The sequence below is a fragment of the Cervus canadensis genome, chromosome 6, assembly GCF_019320065.1.
Source record: "Cervus canadensis isolate Bull #8, Minnesota chromosome 6, ASM1932006v1, whole genome shotgun sequence".
NCBI classification, from domain to species: domain Eukaryota; kingdom Metazoa; phylum Chordata; class Mammalia; order Artiodactyla; family Cervidae; genus Cervus; species Cervus canadensis.
In genome coordinates, this window is record NC_057391.1 from 40,242,380 (window position 1) to 40,260,760 (window position 18,381).

The following is an 18,381-nucleotide window of genomic DNA, read 5'->3' on the forward strand; positions in this document are numbered from 1 at the left end:
TAATGAGTTGGAAATAATGTAATGACCTTCAAGCTCCATGCTGGCTAGGACTGAAGATATTCCATTTTTAAGACTCTCTCTCCTACAAGGAAGAGCCCTCAAAGGCCCCTTGGCCTGTGAAAGCATCCTGAGGAAGTGAGTTCCTGGTAGCCACCCAGATGCATGAGGAAATGTACAGAAAGTGCTGCTCTGGGAGAAAAAAGAATGGAGAGTGTCGTACATGCAAAAGCTTGTCAGAGCTCAAAGAACTCAGAGAACAGGATTGAGAAGAAAGTCTTACTTTATCTTCAAGCTCCAGTCTTAGGTGACACAAGTCCCTGTGATGTTGTTCTTTCATCTGTTCGATGACCAGCTCTGCCTCGATGCTCATATTCAGTGGATTGCATTCTTCAGAACCAAGCCCTGAAAACACATGGGATCTGTTGACCCGGCTGCAGGTTCTTTCAATAACACAACTGGTATTAATTATAGAATCCTAAATTGCAATAGATGATATCTACTAGGAAACAGCAGAATCCAAGAGTGGTCTCTTGTTTTCAAGCATGAGGGAAAATGAGAAAAAACAAAGACAACAGATTTTCCATGTACAGGCAGTGTATCAAACCTTACTAGAAGTCAATAGGACTGGAGGTGGGAACAGATGGGGAAAATGTTTCTTAAAAGTGACCTCCTGCTAATGAAAATGCTGCAGAGAGAGGCAGTATGATCAAACCAACCAGCCTTCTTGCCATCCAACAAATACTGGGTGCCAAATCAGCAGAAGGGAATGTGGCAGGAGGATGAATGGCCAGCATACTTGCTATGCTTTGAGGTGTTAACTTCATGGATCAAGAAATCCAACCCACCACTCAACATTACAGAAGATTGAGCACTATAATGCTAATTTCCTGTAGTGCAGGTGGGGCCTCATCTTAAATTATCAGCTAAAGTTATTTAAAAGAATAGAGCATAGGTTAGGAACCTTGATATAGGCAGATTCAGTAGAAAACTATCAACTCATTCCATAGGAGTTCACCTCTGCAACTGCCCACAATGGTGACTGAGACAAACATTGAAATGTGAAGCATACGCTGAGGGCTGAGCTAGTGCACAGATGAAATGATTACATCTAATACTAAGGCAGGGGATTAATATTAAGGCAGGGGAATTGACAATTAAGGCAATCTGGAATTGACAATCTTTGGGCTTTCTCTATATCTGTGATAGCATTCCCCATCTGAGAAGTGATACCTGGGGTGTAAACCATCCCAAGATGGCACAGTCTCATGTACCCATGATTAGAACTCCCAGCCCTTGCTCATCTACGGAAAAGCCCAGAAAAGCTTCTGAGATATATCAGTTGGGCTCCATCCTTTTACCATAGTACGGCTACAGAGTACAGACTTAGAGAAAAAGTATTCAAGCCTCTTCCTGTTCCCTCCTCACTCCCTTATTTACTGTAGAATAAATAGGTAAGGAGAAGAATAAACAACCATTGTGAGAACCTGTACTCCTGTTCCAAATAGCAGTGGGGAAAACTATTTACAATGAAGAATTCATTATAAACCCTTTCTGAAATTCATATTCAACACACTGGAGGAAAGAGGCAGGATATGAGGAGGGAGGAAAAGAGCTGATAATGAACATAGGAGGGTTCCCAAACAGCTCTGCCTTCCAGCTGTATTACTCAAAATCCTCCCCAAGGCACAGGCACCAACATTTATTTATCTTATTTGTTGTTTTGCAGGCATTTAGCACAACCAGTGTAAGGAAATCAAATTCTGGGGTTTCTGGCTGGCTCACTCTACAAAACATTGTCATACCAGTTAGGCACTGTTTTAGAAAGGGAGGATTCAGCAATAACTCAGTGACTGAATTCTAACACTCCCAAGGCCTGGATTTGCAGACTCATGGCCAGTTTTTTTTTAACATCCTTGTGGTTTGATTTTTCCATTTCTTTGTTGATGTGTATCAAAATCAGATGGAAATATTTTCATAAAGACTTCAAGGGCAAATGAAAAAAACATACCACAAGTGAAACAACTCAAGAAAACAGCATTGCCAAAGTCTTTTTTTGGGGGGTGGGGGGTGGGGTAGTGCTGTGGGGGCGGAGAAGGCAGGGTTGCCAACATTTTGCAATTTTACATTCAACCATGGTTTTAAAATCAAAAGTCAAGGCACAGACTCTGAAAAGATGGTGTCTGAATGGCTTACCCTGGTCAGGCTCGATGCAACCACTGTTAATATCAAGTTCTTCTGACAGTGAGTTCTTCAAGGGAAGCCTGAGTACTTTGCCTTGGGTACGATATTCTTGCAGTTCAGACTGGAGTTCGTCTACTTGGTCTTGTAATAGCTGGAGTTTGAAAACCAATATAAATCTTAGATGTGATGTCAAAAACAAGCAACGGAAGAAAAAACAGATAAACTGTACATCATCAAAATTGAAAACTTCTGTGCTTCAAAGGATACCAACAAGAAAGTAAAAAGACAACCCACAGCATGGAAAAAAAGAAAGTTTTTGCACCTTATATATCTGATAAGAGACTTGTATACAGAATATATAAAGAACTATTATAACTCAATAATAAAAAGACAAATAACACATTTAAATGTTCAGCAAAGGATCTGAAGAGACATTTCTCCAAAGAAGATATATTGACAAGCACATGAAAAGATACTCAATGTTATTAGCCCTCAGGGAAATGCAAATCAAAGCCACAATGAGATTCCACTTCATATCCACTAGGATGGCTGAAATAAAAAGGACATAGAGTAACAACTGTTGGCAAGGATAGAGAGAAACTGGAACTCTCATACTGGTGGGAATGTAAAATGGTGCAAATATTTTGCAAAAAATTCGGCAGTTCTTCAAAGGTTAAGCATACAGTCATCATGTGATTCAATCCCACTCCTCAGTACATACCCAAGAGAAATGAAAGCATCTGTCCACACAAACGCTCACACACAGATTATTCACAGCAGCCCATTATTCACAATATTTGAGATAACTCAATGTCCATCAACTAAGGGATGGATAAATAAAATGTGGTATGGCTATGTTATGGAATATTATGCAGCAATAGAAATAAAGTACTGATACATGGTACTACATGAGGAGAGCTCAAAAACAATACGCTAAATGAAGGAAGCCAGTCACAAAGGTCGATATAAATCCATTTATAGGAAATGTAAAAAATAGGCAAAACCAAACAGACAGCAAATAGAGTATTAGTTGCCTAGGGCTGGAGGTCACGGGAGAGATTACAGCTAGGTGGACTGGGAGTTTCTTTGCGGGTGATGAAAATGTTCTAAAATTTATTATGGTAATGGTTGTACAATTCTGTGAATATACTAAAAGAGACTGAATTGTATACCTTAAGTGGATGAATTGTATGGTTATGAAAAGCTATTAAAAAATAAATAAGTGGATGAATTTGGGGAATTTTTGGAGGTGGAGCTGACAGATTTTACTGATGAAATAACTGAAAGCATAGGAGATTAGAGACAAGAGCCAAAATTTGTATTTGTATTCACAAAATTTGTATTTGTAAGAGTGACAAATATTTCATTTCTTTTCTCAAAATCTGCGTATTTATTTCCTGAGGAGGCAGACTATGAACAACCTCATAAGGAGGTGATTGTTTTCTTCATTTTTGCCCAAGTACTATGTTCATCTAAAGCAGGCTGAACTCAGTTATGTTCACCATGTTAAAATACACAAGAGTTTGTGGTTTAAAAAAAAAAAAAACCCAGATTCCTGAGTTTAGAAGAGTTACTTTTCTAAAAAAATCAAAGATTCTTATTTATTAGGATGTTTTTGTGTCCTCTAGTAGTAATGACTTACTACTTAAAGACCTGAGTGGTTTCTGCTCTATTGGCGTTTTGTAAATAAAGGAAGGAATGTATTCAGGAAAAATCCCCACAGAACAAAAGCAAATTATATCAGAGTAGGCCTGCACTCTGGAAAGGCTGGTTTTGGAATAAGCATATCAACATGACCACAGTTTCCTTCTCTTAGAATAAAACTTTATTTTCCTCTAATTACTGGCAATTTCTGACCCAGATAAAACAAACAACTGCAGTTTGCACGACTCTCTCATATGTCAGGATACTAAATAATAACATTAATAGCAAGCACTTAGGTTAAGTGTTCTCTGTGTCTCAGGCTCTGTTCTAAGCGCTTCACGTGTACTTCTTGACTCTCCACAACAACCCTATTTTGTGGGTTCATTTATTTTTGTCACCTTGAAGATGAGGAATTGAGATACCCACAGGTTACGTTTACCAGTCACTTGGCTAGTAAACGGTGAAGCAGGATCTGAACCTAGGCACTCCTCCACTTACTAAGTTAAATTCTCTTCAGTCACTCACCCGGCACTGCTGCTCATATTCATTTCTCATCTGTGTCAGCCTCTCTTCTTGCAGGAAGAATTCAGCACTGCTGGGATCAAGGTCACCAAACTAGAAAATGGGAAGTGCAAAGTTGTCATTTTTCCCAAGTGTCCTTCTTTGACCTATAAAATACCAAAGGTCCCAGTTTCTGGTGTTCACTCAATCTCTTAAGTATGAAAGGAATGTGACTTTTGAACAGAAACGCCATCCACTGGATGATGGAAAGAACATTCTAGAGTGATGTGTTCATCTAAAGCAGAGATCCTTTCTCAGTGCCATGCAAAGTCACATAGATAATTCCATAATAGACATTTTCTTAGTGGCACTGCTTCTGGTCTTTTGAGTAAACTACATTTCGGGGTTACCTTTCAGGAAATCACATTTAAACAGATTTACCTTTTCTGCCAAAACATTTTCCAAATTTCGCTGAAGTTTGTTTGTCAGACTCTCATACTCTGCCAACTTCTCTGCATTCTCCAGAAGCTCATTTTCTAGACGACTGTTTTCCTGAAGAAATTTGGGGAAATTACGTGGATTAAAAAGGAAGCTGTTGTACCATTTTATATGATGCATAAATCAATGCTCTAGATTGAGAAAGTTTCAGTACCTTCGACGAGAAAAAGCAAATATTAAAAAAAACAATGTTTATTTATAAGCCCAAAGCATGCCTCTTCTTTTTCTTGATACTACAGAACCACGCTATCCAATAGCAGGCACTAGCAGTCCCAGGTAGAGGAGCTGTGAGTATGAAATACTCACCAGATTTTGAGGATTTAGAACAAAAATGAAAAAAAAAAAAAGCTCAATAACAGGTTTTCTATATTAATTACAAGTCAAAATGATAATATTTTAGAGATAACAGATTAAAATGATTTAACATTAAATTCATCTGTTTCTTTTTACCTTTTAATGTGGCTGTCTGAAAATTTGAAATTACATATATGACTTGCATTGTACTTCTATTCGACAGCTTTGCAATTGAAAATTTAATGACATGAAAAGCATTCTCATTAGGATGTCAAATAAAAGACTGATTGCAGAATACCATGTTTATTTGACAGCAAAAGAGAACTCAGAAAAACTACAAAAAGGAGAATATCTCCAACAATTTTCATTTAATGATGATATAGACATGGTTTATATTTAATTTACAATTTGATTTTGGTTTAAAGATATAAAAGCTGCTGCTGCCGCCAAGTCGCTTCAGTAGTGTCCGACTCTGTGCGACCCCATAGACGGCAGCCCACCAGGCTCCCCCGTTCCTGGGATTCTCCAGGCAAGAACACTGGAGTGGGTTGCCATTTCTGTCTCTGTCTCTAATGCATGAAAGTGAAAAGTGAAAGGGAAGTCGCTCAGTCGTGTCCGACTCTTTGCGACCCCATGGACTGCAGCCTACCAGGCTCCTCCGTCCATGGGATTTTCCAGGCAAGAGTACTGGAGTGGGTTGCCATTGCCTTCTCCAATATAAAAGCTACACATACAGTTTTTTCATAATTTATGTTTAAATTATTATAATAACACGTCAACCTTGGTCCACAAAATGTGGGGTTTTTTCTGTATGTTTTCAAGGCATATCTTGCCAAAATATAGAGATGATATATTTCTTTTTAGAAAACTTTTTATTTTATATTAGGGTATAGTCAATTAACAAAATGTTGTGGTAGTTTCAGGTAAACAGCAAAGGGACTCAGTCACACATACACATGTATCCATTCTCCACCAAGCTCTCCTCTTATCCAGGCTGCCACATAATATTGAGCAGAATTCCATGTGCTATACAGTAGGTCCTTGTTGGTTATCTATTTTAAGTCAGCAGTGTATACATGTCCATCCCAAACTCCCTAACTATCCTTTCTCCCCTATCCTTCCCACCAGCACCCATAAGGTCATTCTCAAAGTCTGTGAGTCTGTTTCCGTTTTGTAAGTTTATTTGTATTAATATCATCTCTTTTTAGATTCCACATATATGGGATGTCGTAAGATATTTTTCCTTCTCTGTCTGATTTACTTCACTCAGTATGATACTCTCTAGGTCTATCCATGTTGCTGCAAATGGCACTTTGTTCTTTTTAATGGCTGAGTAATAGTCCATTGTTTATATGTACCACATCTTCTTTATCCATTCCTCTGTCAACGGACATTTAGGCAGAGCCAATGTGTTTTAAATATATTCTTGTTCACACCCTTATACAGTTAACATGTAGTGAAAAAGCATGTGCTTGAAGTGTTTAAAAAAGAAAACTACCTTCCTCCCAAATGACAACTCTAGAATTCTAATCTTTCAAAGTATGTCTAAATTTAGATGTTAAAACAGTCAGGAGCAATCTCTGTGAACTGGGCCTGTGTTGGTGCTTTGGAAACTGAGAAGTCAGCTTCTGTTGCTGACCACAGGGAACACACAACTGGGGCCATGGCAGGGGAGACAGATATGGATACAATTACCTAAGATGTGATAGAAAATATGCTATCTTCTGGCAAGAAAAAAAAGTAAGTGTAATGGGAACGAATAAGCAATTGCCCTTCAGTGTTGGAGAAAGCAGTGAGGAGCCTGAAAGCCCACCGAGAAACTGAAATCACTGACGGCAGGTGCAGCAGAGGTCGGGCGTGGACTTGGGGCTTGCTGGCAAGACCTGAGGTTAGGAAGGTAGGAGCGTGAACCCCTTTTCAGGGCCTTTCAGCGCTGCCAAGTTGCACTTTTACAAAGGGTATAGCATGATTTTTAAATGTTCTTCAGTAAGATGGCACCCCACTCCAGTACTCTTGCCTGGAAAATCCCATGGACGGAGGAGCCTGGTAGGCTGCAGTCCATGGGGTCGCAAAGAGCCGGACACAACTGAGCAACTTCACTTTCACTTTTCACTTTCATGCATTAGAGAAGGCAATGGCAACCCCCTCCAGTGTTCTTGCCTGGAGAATCCCAGGAACGGGGGAGCCTGGTGGGCTGCCGTCTATGGGGTCACACAGAGCCGGACACGACTGAAGTGACTTAGCAGCAGCAGTAAGATAACTCTGGTGACCAGGCGGAGGGAGGCTGGATAGATGGAAGAAAGGATGCACATAAGTCAGTTGAGAAATTGTGATGACTTCCAAACCTGTTCAGAGGCTGTGGAAATGGAGAAATGGGATAAATCTGAGAAGCCTTTCAGAGCATCAGCAGGACTCAGAAACTGAGAATGCAGGATGACCAAGGACGGCGACTTCTATGGCTTACAGCACAGGGTGGTGATGGAGATTAGGGTGAAAATTCAGGAGAGGAAGCAGTTTGATGGTCAGGGAGGTAGAACTGACTCAGTTTCGATGTGTGGAGTTTCAGGAACCTTTCATAACCTCAACAAAACTAACTATTCCATAGGTTCTTATTACTTTCAGATACAGTATATGTAGCAACTCACTCAATCTCCACATGAATGCTATGAGGTAGGTATTATGATGGTCACTCTCCTGTACATTAGGAAACAGGCTTGAGTAACCTGATCAAGGTCTTCTGTGAGTAGTGGGATCCAGATTGGAACCAGGCAGCCTTGCGTTCAGACCCCTCCCAAGACCTAAGAGGGTCCCGCCCACCTTCAGCTCCAGCTGACACTGTACCACATAACCCGATGTCAGAGCTCCATAAAGAGAAGGATCACTTCCTCTACTGAGGCACAGGAAATAAGAGGAGGACGTGCAAGGGAAAAGGTAGATTTGGGAGCAGAGAAACAAAGTGGATGGCCTCTATGTGGCAGGAAAAAAAAAGCCATCTGCTAAGGATGAGGAAGGGCACAGCATCAACCAGGTATCAAACAGGCCTGAGGACTCACTGCAACTTCAGCAGGGAAGAACAAGATATGCTGTTGGCAAACCAGAAGCCTGGACACCCCTGAAACCTGGATCCCAGTGGGGCTCTACTATGTCCGGGTGTTGACCCAGACTTAAGAGCCCTGTGCAGACTTGTCCTCTTACAGAGCTGTGGTTTTCCATGAGGTGTTCCCAGAAGGCACACAGACCATATAACTAAGAGGATAATTACCTTCAAAGAGAGGGCGAGGCGGTCCCGGATGTAATTCTCTTCTGTTTTTGCCTTTTCAATTTCTTGCTCAAGTTCCAAACGCTGCTTGCCCACCTGCTGCAGGATCTGCTCTCTCTCCTTTCGAAACTCATTCTTTAAGGCTGCTATTCGCTCCTTGTACTCTTCATCCAGTTTCCTGTGAGAAGGAAAGATTGACAGGCTGCCATCAAGTCCCTGAGAGGTCCCCCTGTAGAGCCACCAAAAACGGAAAGAGTCACAGAGATGGGGAGCTCCTTGAGAAGGTATCCAGTGAGCCCTGCTTTCCTGTAGCCTTGGCCACACCTAAGTCACCCCAGCCAGGTGTGGCCAAGCAGGCAGGCAGGCAGGCAAACCCCACTGTTCTGGGCCAGGGTGGTGGGAAAGGAGGGCCCTGGCCCCACCCATCACACCTGAGGTTGTACTCATTCCGCCGCTCTATGGCTGCGTGGTGATCGTCCACCTCTGAGGCCATTAGAGACTTCAGCTTCTCAGCTTTGTCCAGATCAGACCGTAGCTTCTCTTTTTCTCTGAGCATCTGATCAACTCTCTCCCTAGAACCAGAAAGAAACAAAGTTATAAGGGAGATTGTTACTAGGCAACAAGTAGACCCAAAAAAACTCTCCTCTGGCTTACTCCAATACAAAAACAAAACCAAGACAACCAGAACCCTTCCCAAACACAAAGACATTCCACAGCCCTTTTCAAAAGCCTACATGCAGATCTAAGCTTTACCTCACTTTCACAGAAGTGAGATGATAGGCTAGATTAGCCACCACTGCCTTCAGAATGGAAGAATACATGCCACAGGCATCTGAAGGACTTGCTCAACAAGTAGGAAAGGGAAAAGAGCAGGTAAGCTTTCTGCTCAACTCACAGCAAATGCCGAATCTCAGCCTTAAAACTAGCCAGAGCTGCCTGGTGAATGCTGTTCTTGGTGACCAAAAGTTCATTTTCAAGAGCCAGTGTCAACTCTGTCAAGTTGACATTTCCATCCAGGCTAAAATCCAAGGCCTAGAAATCAGAACAAGTTCAAGATAATCACAAGTTCCATCCTTAGAAAGCAGAAAATGTGAAGGTTATACAGACCTGGAGAACTGAATTTATAATCTACAAACTGGATGTTTACATTTCTTTAATAATTGCTTCGGAACAATATTCAACCTACAGCATAACTAAGGTCTCTCTAAGGAAAACATGATTATTTACGTGTTTTTTTAAAATGCTGTCTGGCATTGTAAATAAACACAATGGCAAAACTCTAATCTTTACCAACCAGAGATCAGTTAAGAAATTTCTTGTCAATAATTTAGGGGTTAAAAACATGAAGTCAGCAACACTCCTGGTTAAAGGGGGTAGGAAAAGTTATCTCTTATGTCTGAGATCTTGTGAACAGAAGAATCATTAAGGAGAAATCAAATCAAATCACAAACAGAATTTTCCAACCCTTCCCAACTTGTCATTTGCCTCCCATTTCAGTTGCCACACCTTCAGGATCTCCTGGCTGTTCTCAATGCCTTCTTCCTGCCAGGTGTCAAGTATCCTCTCCACTGATGCATAGCCCATCCCGTCATCCAGGCAGGAGAAGACCCGGAAACCAATGGTACTCATCATCGCAGATGGGGTGGTGGTCCGTCGTCCACTCTCATCAAAAGACTAGAAGAAGAAAGAGACTTGAGCAAGCTCAGGCATTGCAACATGATGTTGGTCAAAACCAAACGCAGTCAGTTCTGACCACAAGGGGCAGAGCCATGCTTCTTTCATTTATACTGCTAGGATAAAAAGCCATGTGGCCCCTTTGATCTTCCTTTCCCAAGTCAGTCAAGAATGCAAAGCTGATCAACAGCTGACCTGGCAGAGAGAATCCTGCATACAGATGAGATGCATCTCTACTTTAACATCAGGTTCCTTCTGGCCCACAGCTAACAAGAAGGGGCATAATTAGTGGTCTTCCTACTATAATTTACGGTCATTTCTCAAACCCAACTTCCCCAGTGGTTTAGTCTTTCTTTTCTGCTCTTCTTTTGCTTCTCTTTCTCCTCAGTATTTTTCTTCAGACAGCAGATTAACTCACTAGAAATTATTCAAATGGATGTTAACTTTACTCCCAAAGAATCCACTTCCTATTTATTTCTTACCTGCATGGAGATGTGCCTTTTCAATTGTCTATATGGGGTAGATGCTGATGGTGTAAGAGGTTTTCCATTTTTGAACAAGCCATAGAAAAAATCTTCTACACTCATCATACCATCAGGATCAAGATTATGGAAGACTTCTTCAAGCATCTAGAAAAGGGTAACCATATATCTTAACTATTTCTCTCAAAAAACCCCCACGAAGTCCAAAGTACACTTCTAGTCCCAAGTGGCTCAGTGGGAAACAATTCACCTGCCAATGCAGGAGACGCCGGTTCCATCCCTCAGTCTAAGGAAATGGCAACCCATTCCAGTTATTCTTGCCTGGGAAATCCAATGTACAGGAGAGCCTGGCAGGCTACAGTCCATGGAGTCACAAAGAATCGGACACGACTTAGTGATTAAACAACAAAGCCAGTAAATACTGGCACCACTCTTGATCCCAGGGCTCCAGAAATATGACATGTCCCTTTATTCTCACTTCACTAAATATATTTTCCTTTCTAGTAATATGTCCTCCCCCCTCACAGAAACTAAATAAAATTCATTTTCAACATCTTCATAACTTTATGCAACTTAGAAATTAACTGTTTTCTCTTTTGCTCATACTCTTAGAACAGGTTATCTTTAACGTTACTATGCATTATCTTGTGAGTTGAAGAATTACTGAAAAATATAAAGATATAGCTTCCCAGTGTTGTAACAGAAGAAAACAGACATTCATTAAGCCATTATATTATGGGGACTCCACATGATATTTTGCTTATATGAAATTTTGGAAACTAGCATAATTGGGTCTGGGACAGATTCCAATGATTTAAGAGCTTGGGTCTGAAACCCATGCCTTGGAATTTAGAACATTACTTGGAACCACACTGCGGTGTTTGGGGTTTTTAATTTTTTTTTAATGCTTTTGCACAGCAGAAATGAGGACTGGATAGGAAGAATTTCACGTGTGTGCAATGGAAGTGTTTCGAGAGATGTGAAGAGAAGGAAATTCTGCCTGACTATTTTGCCCCCTCTGACAGTAATCAAGTGGTCCTCCTCTTACGGAGTCCCTTCTAGAGGCGTGCCTGGGAGATGGTTTGTTCCCTAACTCACAGAGGAATGGAAAAGGGAATAAAGCAACATGAATCACAGACACCACAAAATAGGGAGGGAAAGCAAAGCCCTCCATTCTCACAGTCAGCTTCCTATCTGGGGGGCTGAAATTTTTCTATAGGACATGACCCCAGTGTACAAAGCAGAAATCACCTGAGATCTCTTAAAGCGCAGACTGATGTAGTTAAATCTGGGGCGGAGGCCTGGGAATTCTACATTTCTAAAAAGATGATGCCTAATTTGCTGAGTAGCAAGGAACTGAATAAGCAACAAACTTACCATTAGTGCCTGCAACTGGGTCCCTTCTAACAAAAGCCTCTTTGTAACAAATCCTCAAATTTTCAATATTTATTTCCTAACTCTGGACTATTGCTAGGACTCCTGTCATCTCCTAATTGTTGATTCTATCCCTCAGCTAAGTGCTTGCAGCACTTCTTTTATCTTGAATGCTTTTTTTCCAATTCATATCCAATGGGAAACATCTGTCTCTCTTCTTGTTTTTCTACCACTTCCTTTGGAGAGGATTCCAAAACAAAACCATTTTAAAGGGTGGAAGTCTTCGGAAGAAGCAACAGTTCCTATAGAGAATCATACAAAGAAACAGATGGAAAGATATTTTGGGCAAAATTCGGAGGTTGCCAAGCTCCCTTAGATTCTCTGTCTCATTTTTATCAAACAAAAGAACACTTTCATAGAGAACTAGGCTTTCAGGACTGTCAAGCCAGAAGTCACAGTAAAATCCAGCAGTGATGACTGAAGTTAACCAGCATATTTTGCCTTTAACCTTAGCTCCACATTGGTTGGCCCTGTGACCTTGGCCAAATCAATGTACAGCTTCCTGACAGCCTAAACATCCATCACCTGATCCATTCCAAGTGGTGGAGTAAACAAGTCCTGCCAGTTATTAGACACCGGGGTGTGGGCAAGTGGTGAGTAAATGAATGTGGATTCAGAAGAGGACAGAGGGACTGGGTTGGACTGATAAGAATGCAAATCAGTGGGACACACCCTGCAGTCTCTGCAGGAGCTGAATCTAGAGCCCTGAGGACATTCTTCCTCCCTATCACCAGCCAGGTCTTTCCCAGTGTGTAAGTTGGGAAATAGCCAGAGGGGCCAGGAAGGTGATATAAATGAATGAGGCGGGATGGTCTTGAGAAATTTTTAAAAGGCTACTTGGAAGCCTTTTAAAGCAGTGAATGGAACATCTGAGTGCATGCCCTGTCCAAAGGGGAGAGCTGCTTCTCATTACCAGAAAAATGGAGCCAAATCTTCCGATTTTCAAGGGAAAAAAGTCCCGATTTTAAAAAGTATAGCAAATAGTTCAATTTTTAAACATTGTGTAGGCCCCATGGTCTTTGGGTCATATCTGGCCTCTGGACTTCCCAGGTGGCTCAGTGGTAAAGACTCCTCCTGCCAAGCAGGAGACCCAGGTTTGATCCCTGGAGAAGGAAATGGCAGCCCACTCCAGCATTCTTGCCTGGAAATCCCACAGAGGAGCCTGGTGGGCTACAGTGCATGGGGCTGCGCGAGTCAGACATGACCTGGAGACTAAACAACAGGGTGACAGTCTGCTTTCACTGCCCTATAGCCATCCTGGCTTCTGGAAGGCAGGGTACCAGCTTCAGCTATAAGGTAGTCAATCTAGTTTCCCCGATGATGACAACAGGCAGCAGTGACCTCTTTCTTTATTTATAAAATGTGGGGTGACTAAATCTAAAATTGCTTTCCGTTGTAAAATTCTAGGATTCCAAGCTGTGTGTTGGTGAGATCATCATGAACTTTCAGCTCTTCTGTGGTCTAGAGCTAGTAGTACAAAAGCACTATAGTATTTCATGATTTTGGCAGGGAGGAAAAACACTAAGTAAAAGCTACATTCAATTAGCAATCCTTCACTCATCCTCACAGCAGAGGAGAATAAATGTGCTGCTTCTTTTCCTGGAAACTCCACCACAGAAGAAAATGCAACTCCCCATAAACAGCTACAGTTTATTCCAAGATTTGTTCTTAGATAAATAATCCAAGTTTGTGCAATATTTCTTGGCAAAAACAACCCAAGGTTCTGTACACTGCACTGGTTTATAATTTAGGAGGATGAATTTGATTTTATGACTCAACAGTCACCACTGATTAATAAACGACTGCAGAGCCATTAAAAGGCAGTCAGAGAGTGTGCAATGGTCACATACACAGGGAGCAGGAGGGAGAACTTTTCTGCAAGCTAGGCTGCTTTGAAGCTTTTGATAATAAATCTCATTCTGGTTTAGGAAAATAAAACCACTTATCCTCTGAGCAAGCAGATAACATGGTTTTGAATACCATTATAATCAAAGTTTCCCAAAGCTTGTACAACTGTAGCCCTAACCTCTAAGTCCCTTCAATCCTTATTTTCAACTCTTTGAAAGACGTGTCTTGGAATTAATTACATTCTTTTGTTTCATGGCTGTTCATGCACCAAGTCCTGCTACCCCTCTTAATTTTTTAGACAACGTAAAGTTGAGAATTTTACCAAGCAAGAGCATCTTGGGGGCTTCTTCAAGGCTCTTTTGTTGTACGTTTTCAAAACCACCAACTTACCTTTTTCCATTTCCTCATGACCAGATTATTGTGGTGACTCCTGGCTGGTGTCCTAATCTATGGCTCTCTTTATACCTATATACTCCATAAAAGAAGTTCAGACCACCCTTAGCAAGTAAGTTTTTCCAATATATTATGTAATCTGTTAAAGAAACCAGGGATGATAGGGAGACTGTCTCTCCAAAGACTAAACTTATCAGTCTGGGCTTCAAAGTATTCGCCCAACTCAACTCTCCTGAACTCTCTGCCTTGTCCTGCCTCCACACCTTTCTCACATCTGACTCTGTGAATGCCACATCTACAAATAGACTGACATCATGGCTACAGTGAGCTGGTGTCTAATAATAATGTGGGGTAACATGCTTAGCACAGTGAGGCACACACAGTTTGGGTTTGGTAATTATCAGCTATTGTCAGTTTTTTTTCCCCACGACAAACATAAGCTCCTCAGAGACAGAAACGTGACGGCTGACTTGCCAGGAAAAAAAGAGCATGGAGTCTCTGTAACTTGCTGCAGGAAACCAAAACATGGCTGTTTCCAGCCTGTGGCCAGGTTAGCTTGTATCACGATGACTATTCCTGAATAAAAATACAACGCAACGCTCACCTCTCCATCGACATTCTGCAAACCATACTGCTCGCAGATGGAGACCAGCTTCTTTCGGTTCAGGTGACCATCACGAGTGATCCCCAAATCTTCACAAACCTCCTGCAGTTTCTCTTCTATCCAGTCTTGGGGAGCCAAAGACCCACTCTGTGAGGCTTTCAAATCATCTGGGTTCCAAAATCTTAACTGGCCTAAAAGAAAAGCACATATTATATTGTCCCTAAAAGAACTGCACAGAGAGAGCACCTATACTCAAAGAAAAATATGCTTTTTGAAAATGAGTGAGTGAGTGAAGTTGCTCAGTCATGTCCGACTCTTTGCGACCCCATGGACTGTAGCCTACCAAGCTCCTCCGTCCATGGGATTCTCCAGGCAAGAATACTGGAGTGGGTTGCCATTTCCTTCTCCAGGGGATCTTCCCGACTCAGGGATCAAACCCAGGTCTCAAGTGTTGATTTGATCCGGAAGTTCAGATGAAGTAGAACCATTGGTTCTTAGGCTGCAACGAAGGCCAAAAGGCACTCTTTTGTTCACTGACAGTTATATCCCTATAAGAAATATTCCGGTGCAGTCATGTCAAGGTTCTAAGTTTGTTTTATTTCAAAGGAAAATGTGCACAGGCTTAGGCTTTGGTGTGACTGAAAGAAAAGGCTGGTTGAGAGCCATTCTAAAGAGCTTTCTACACCCTACCTCAACTATAGCTACCAGACTTTATTATCTCTACTTTCTTTCTAGTCTAAGCACTGTTTTAATGAGAAGGAAATAATTTCATGGTAAATATCATTAAATAATGATAAAAGTCTCAAGAGTGGCATGTTTCTAAATCTTTACACATGAATATTCTGACCTATAAGCAACCTAACTTAAAAAAAAAAAGGTTGCACGTTATTAATTATCTGTACGTTAAGGATAGTTGATTCCCTGGTGGCTCAGCGGTAACAAATCTGCCTGCAATGCAGGAGACCTGGGTTTGACCCCTGGGTCAGGAAGATCTTCTGGAGAACAGAATGGCTACCCACTCCAGTATTCTAACCTGGAGAACTCCATGGACAGAGGAGCCTGGTGGGCTTCCATGGGGTCGCAGAGAGTCAGACACAATTGAGCAACTAAGCACATATTAAGGATAAATTCTACTTGAGGATACAAGGATCAGCCTACTTATTTGAAAATAAATATTTATTCTCTATGAAAATTTCTCACTTCTAGTTAAGATTTCTACTTTCACATTAGAGATTCTGTCAAGTCATTACTTAAACATGAGCTAATTATTGGCATGATACTGTGTGCCTGCAAGAACCTTGGAGGGTTGAGAAGGGTATTTAGTGCTACCCCTACTATTTATTTTAATAAACAGACATTAAGCCTATTACTGCTGTGTCTTTACAGGTTGGAGGCCTAGAGAATTTGTAATTACACTTAAGTACAGTTAATCCAGGGTAGGCTGTGAAGTGGGCGGAGATCTGTCAGCTGAATCACAGTGCCATCTGCTGGTGAGGACATCACCATGAAACTTGTCAAGGGATGCATTTAATCAGTAAACCGTTTAGGATGGTTTATAGATTAATGTGAAAGTCTATGTAAAACAGTAATTAACCCATAAGTGAAATTCCACATCTCAGTTGCCATATCTTGCATGATGTTAAATGCAATGATTTAAAACTACGAGCTATCAATTGGGAATGAATTTTTTGTTGCTGTTGTACTTCAGGTTGCTTCTTAGCTGGCCTCCAGCAGGTAGGGCTGTAAGGAGGGAGGGAAGGGCCTCGGGAAGGGGTTGCGGAGAATGCCCTGTGAGTGCAGCCCTGTGAATGTCCCAGGCCGGCCCGGCACACCCTCAGTTCCTACCTTCCGCTTCATACTCCTCGCTGCGCTGCGTCTTCCAGTGCTAGAGGAGGCAAGAGGAGGAGGTTAGTGTGCTTCAGAGCTAAGCCTGCTCTTCCAAGACCAGATCACTCTCTGGCTCTGATGTCATCATCTGAGTAAGTCGCATGATTCAGGACCCTCTAGTGCATTTATCCAGGCAGGCTCTCTCAATCAGTGAGCCAATAGAGAGCAGATGCCTAAGAAATACCACGCAGCCTTCTGCAGCATCTCACCAAGGATTTGCCTTGTGAGCTAATGTCACTTATTCAATAGCAAAACCTAGCACAACCAATAAAATCAGGCCAAAGCCAATATTCAGAATCCATCAACTGAGAAGAGTTTATACACATGCATTTATGAGTTCTTCAATAAATGTTTAACAGGTGTGAGGTATTATGCTATGTCTTTGGAAAACAACCATGAACAGGAAAAGCATAGTTCTTCTCTCATGAGGTTTATATACTGGCAAAGTCATGCAGACAAGAAAAGAGAAAGCACAATTTTGTCGTGTATTGAGTGCTACTGTGGGGGAGTTCAAGAATGGGTACCTAACTGGGATATCCTTCAGCCTTGGGAGTTCAGGGTAGACTTCCTGAAAGAAGCAAAATCTGACTGAGACCTGAGGGGTCAGCTGGAGACAGCCAAGTGGAAAGAAAGGAGCACTGACTGCTGACCCACGAGACAAGAATGAGACAGGTGTGCTTGTGGCACAACGAGGAGACAGAGGTGCAGCCCCAAACAGGTAGGCTAGAAAGCTCACGTTAAAATGTACATTATCAGTGAATTACTACATTAAAAACAGTGAAATGGATCTGCACCGGATCATTTTGCCCCTTATCCTGCTATGTTCTACTGAGTCTTTTCCAAGTCACAGCACACAGGTGTAGTTTGTGTATTACACAAAAGCACCCAGACCAGGGCACCCTAAATCCAGTCCTTGCTCCACAAGCCAAGCATGGCACAGATCTGCTTCCAACCAGTGGCCATGAGAAGGTACACAGTGATCTTTGGCCTCATCAGCAAGCTTCCTAATTACTTCTCAGGAGGTTCCACAACCATCGCAGTCAGGTAACCCTGTTGAGAAAAGTTTATCCCCTTTTAAAACCTGCTGCTGTCTCAGCAAAGATCCAGCTTTATGAGTGTAGCTACCTTTGATAACTACCACTGAAGCTACCTTTGCAACGAGTCGACTCATTGGAAAAGGCCCTGATACTAGGAAAGATTGCAAGCAAAAGGAGAAAGGGGCAGCAGAGAATGAGATGGTTAGACAGCATCACCAACTCGATGGACATGAATTTGAGCAAACTCCACAGTGGAGGACAGAGGAACCTGGCGTGCTGCAGTCCCTGAGGTCGCAGAGTCGGACACGACTCAGTGACTGAACAACAGCCTTTGACAACACGTAAATAACCAGCCCACTCTCCTTGGCGGCTGAACTGCACAAGGGGAACTTATTTCTTAGATTCTCGAACTCAACAGGAAAACAAACCTAATTAACTCGTCTCTAGAGCTTGGATTCCTCATGGCAGACAGTGCGCAATCTAAAACTCTTAGGTTAAACGTTGATTTCTTTTAGTAACTTGTTCAAGTTGATATGCGTTGAAGTTCCTGCAGCCAAACTAGGCACATCTATTGTGCTCCTCTCTTCTTAACTGAAGGACAACCATCTACCAGGATTTCACAGCTCCATATTTCACTCAGAAAGA

At 41.8% G+C, this 18,381-nt stretch overlaps 1 protein-coding gene across 5 annotated transcripts in view; it reads right to left on the bottom strand.

Moving 5' to 3' along the window:
• Positions 1-18,381, bottom strand: part of NIN (ninein) — a 100,673-nt gene that overhangs the window by 35,893 nt on the left and 46,399 nt on the right. For all 5 annotated transcript variants that reach the window (XM_043471649.1, XM_043471647.1, XM_043471648.1 and 2 more), the window contains exons 6-16: positions 16,658-16,697; positions 14,813-15,003; positions 10,534-10,680; positions 9,884-10,051; positions 9,273-9,409; positions 8,809-8,949; positions 8,381-8,555; positions 4,768-4,878; positions 4,351-4,440; positions 2,194-2,332; positions 281-402 (exon numbers count right to left, since the gene is read on the bottom strand). In XM_043471649.1, coding sequence (XP_043327584.1) covers positions 281-402; positions 2,194-2,332; positions 4,351-4,440; positions 4,768-4,878; positions 8,381-8,555; positions 8,809-8,949; positions 9,273-9,409; positions 9,884-10,051; positions 10,534-10,680; positions 14,813-15,003; positions 16,658-16,697 — 1,461 coding nt within the window. The remainder of the gene's footprint in view (positions 1-280; positions 403-2,193; positions 2,333-4,350; positions 4,441-4,767; positions 4,879-8,380; positions 8,556-8,808; positions 8,950-9,272; positions 9,410-9,883; positions 10,052-10,533; positions 10,681-14,812; positions 15,004-16,657; positions 16,698-18,381) is intronic.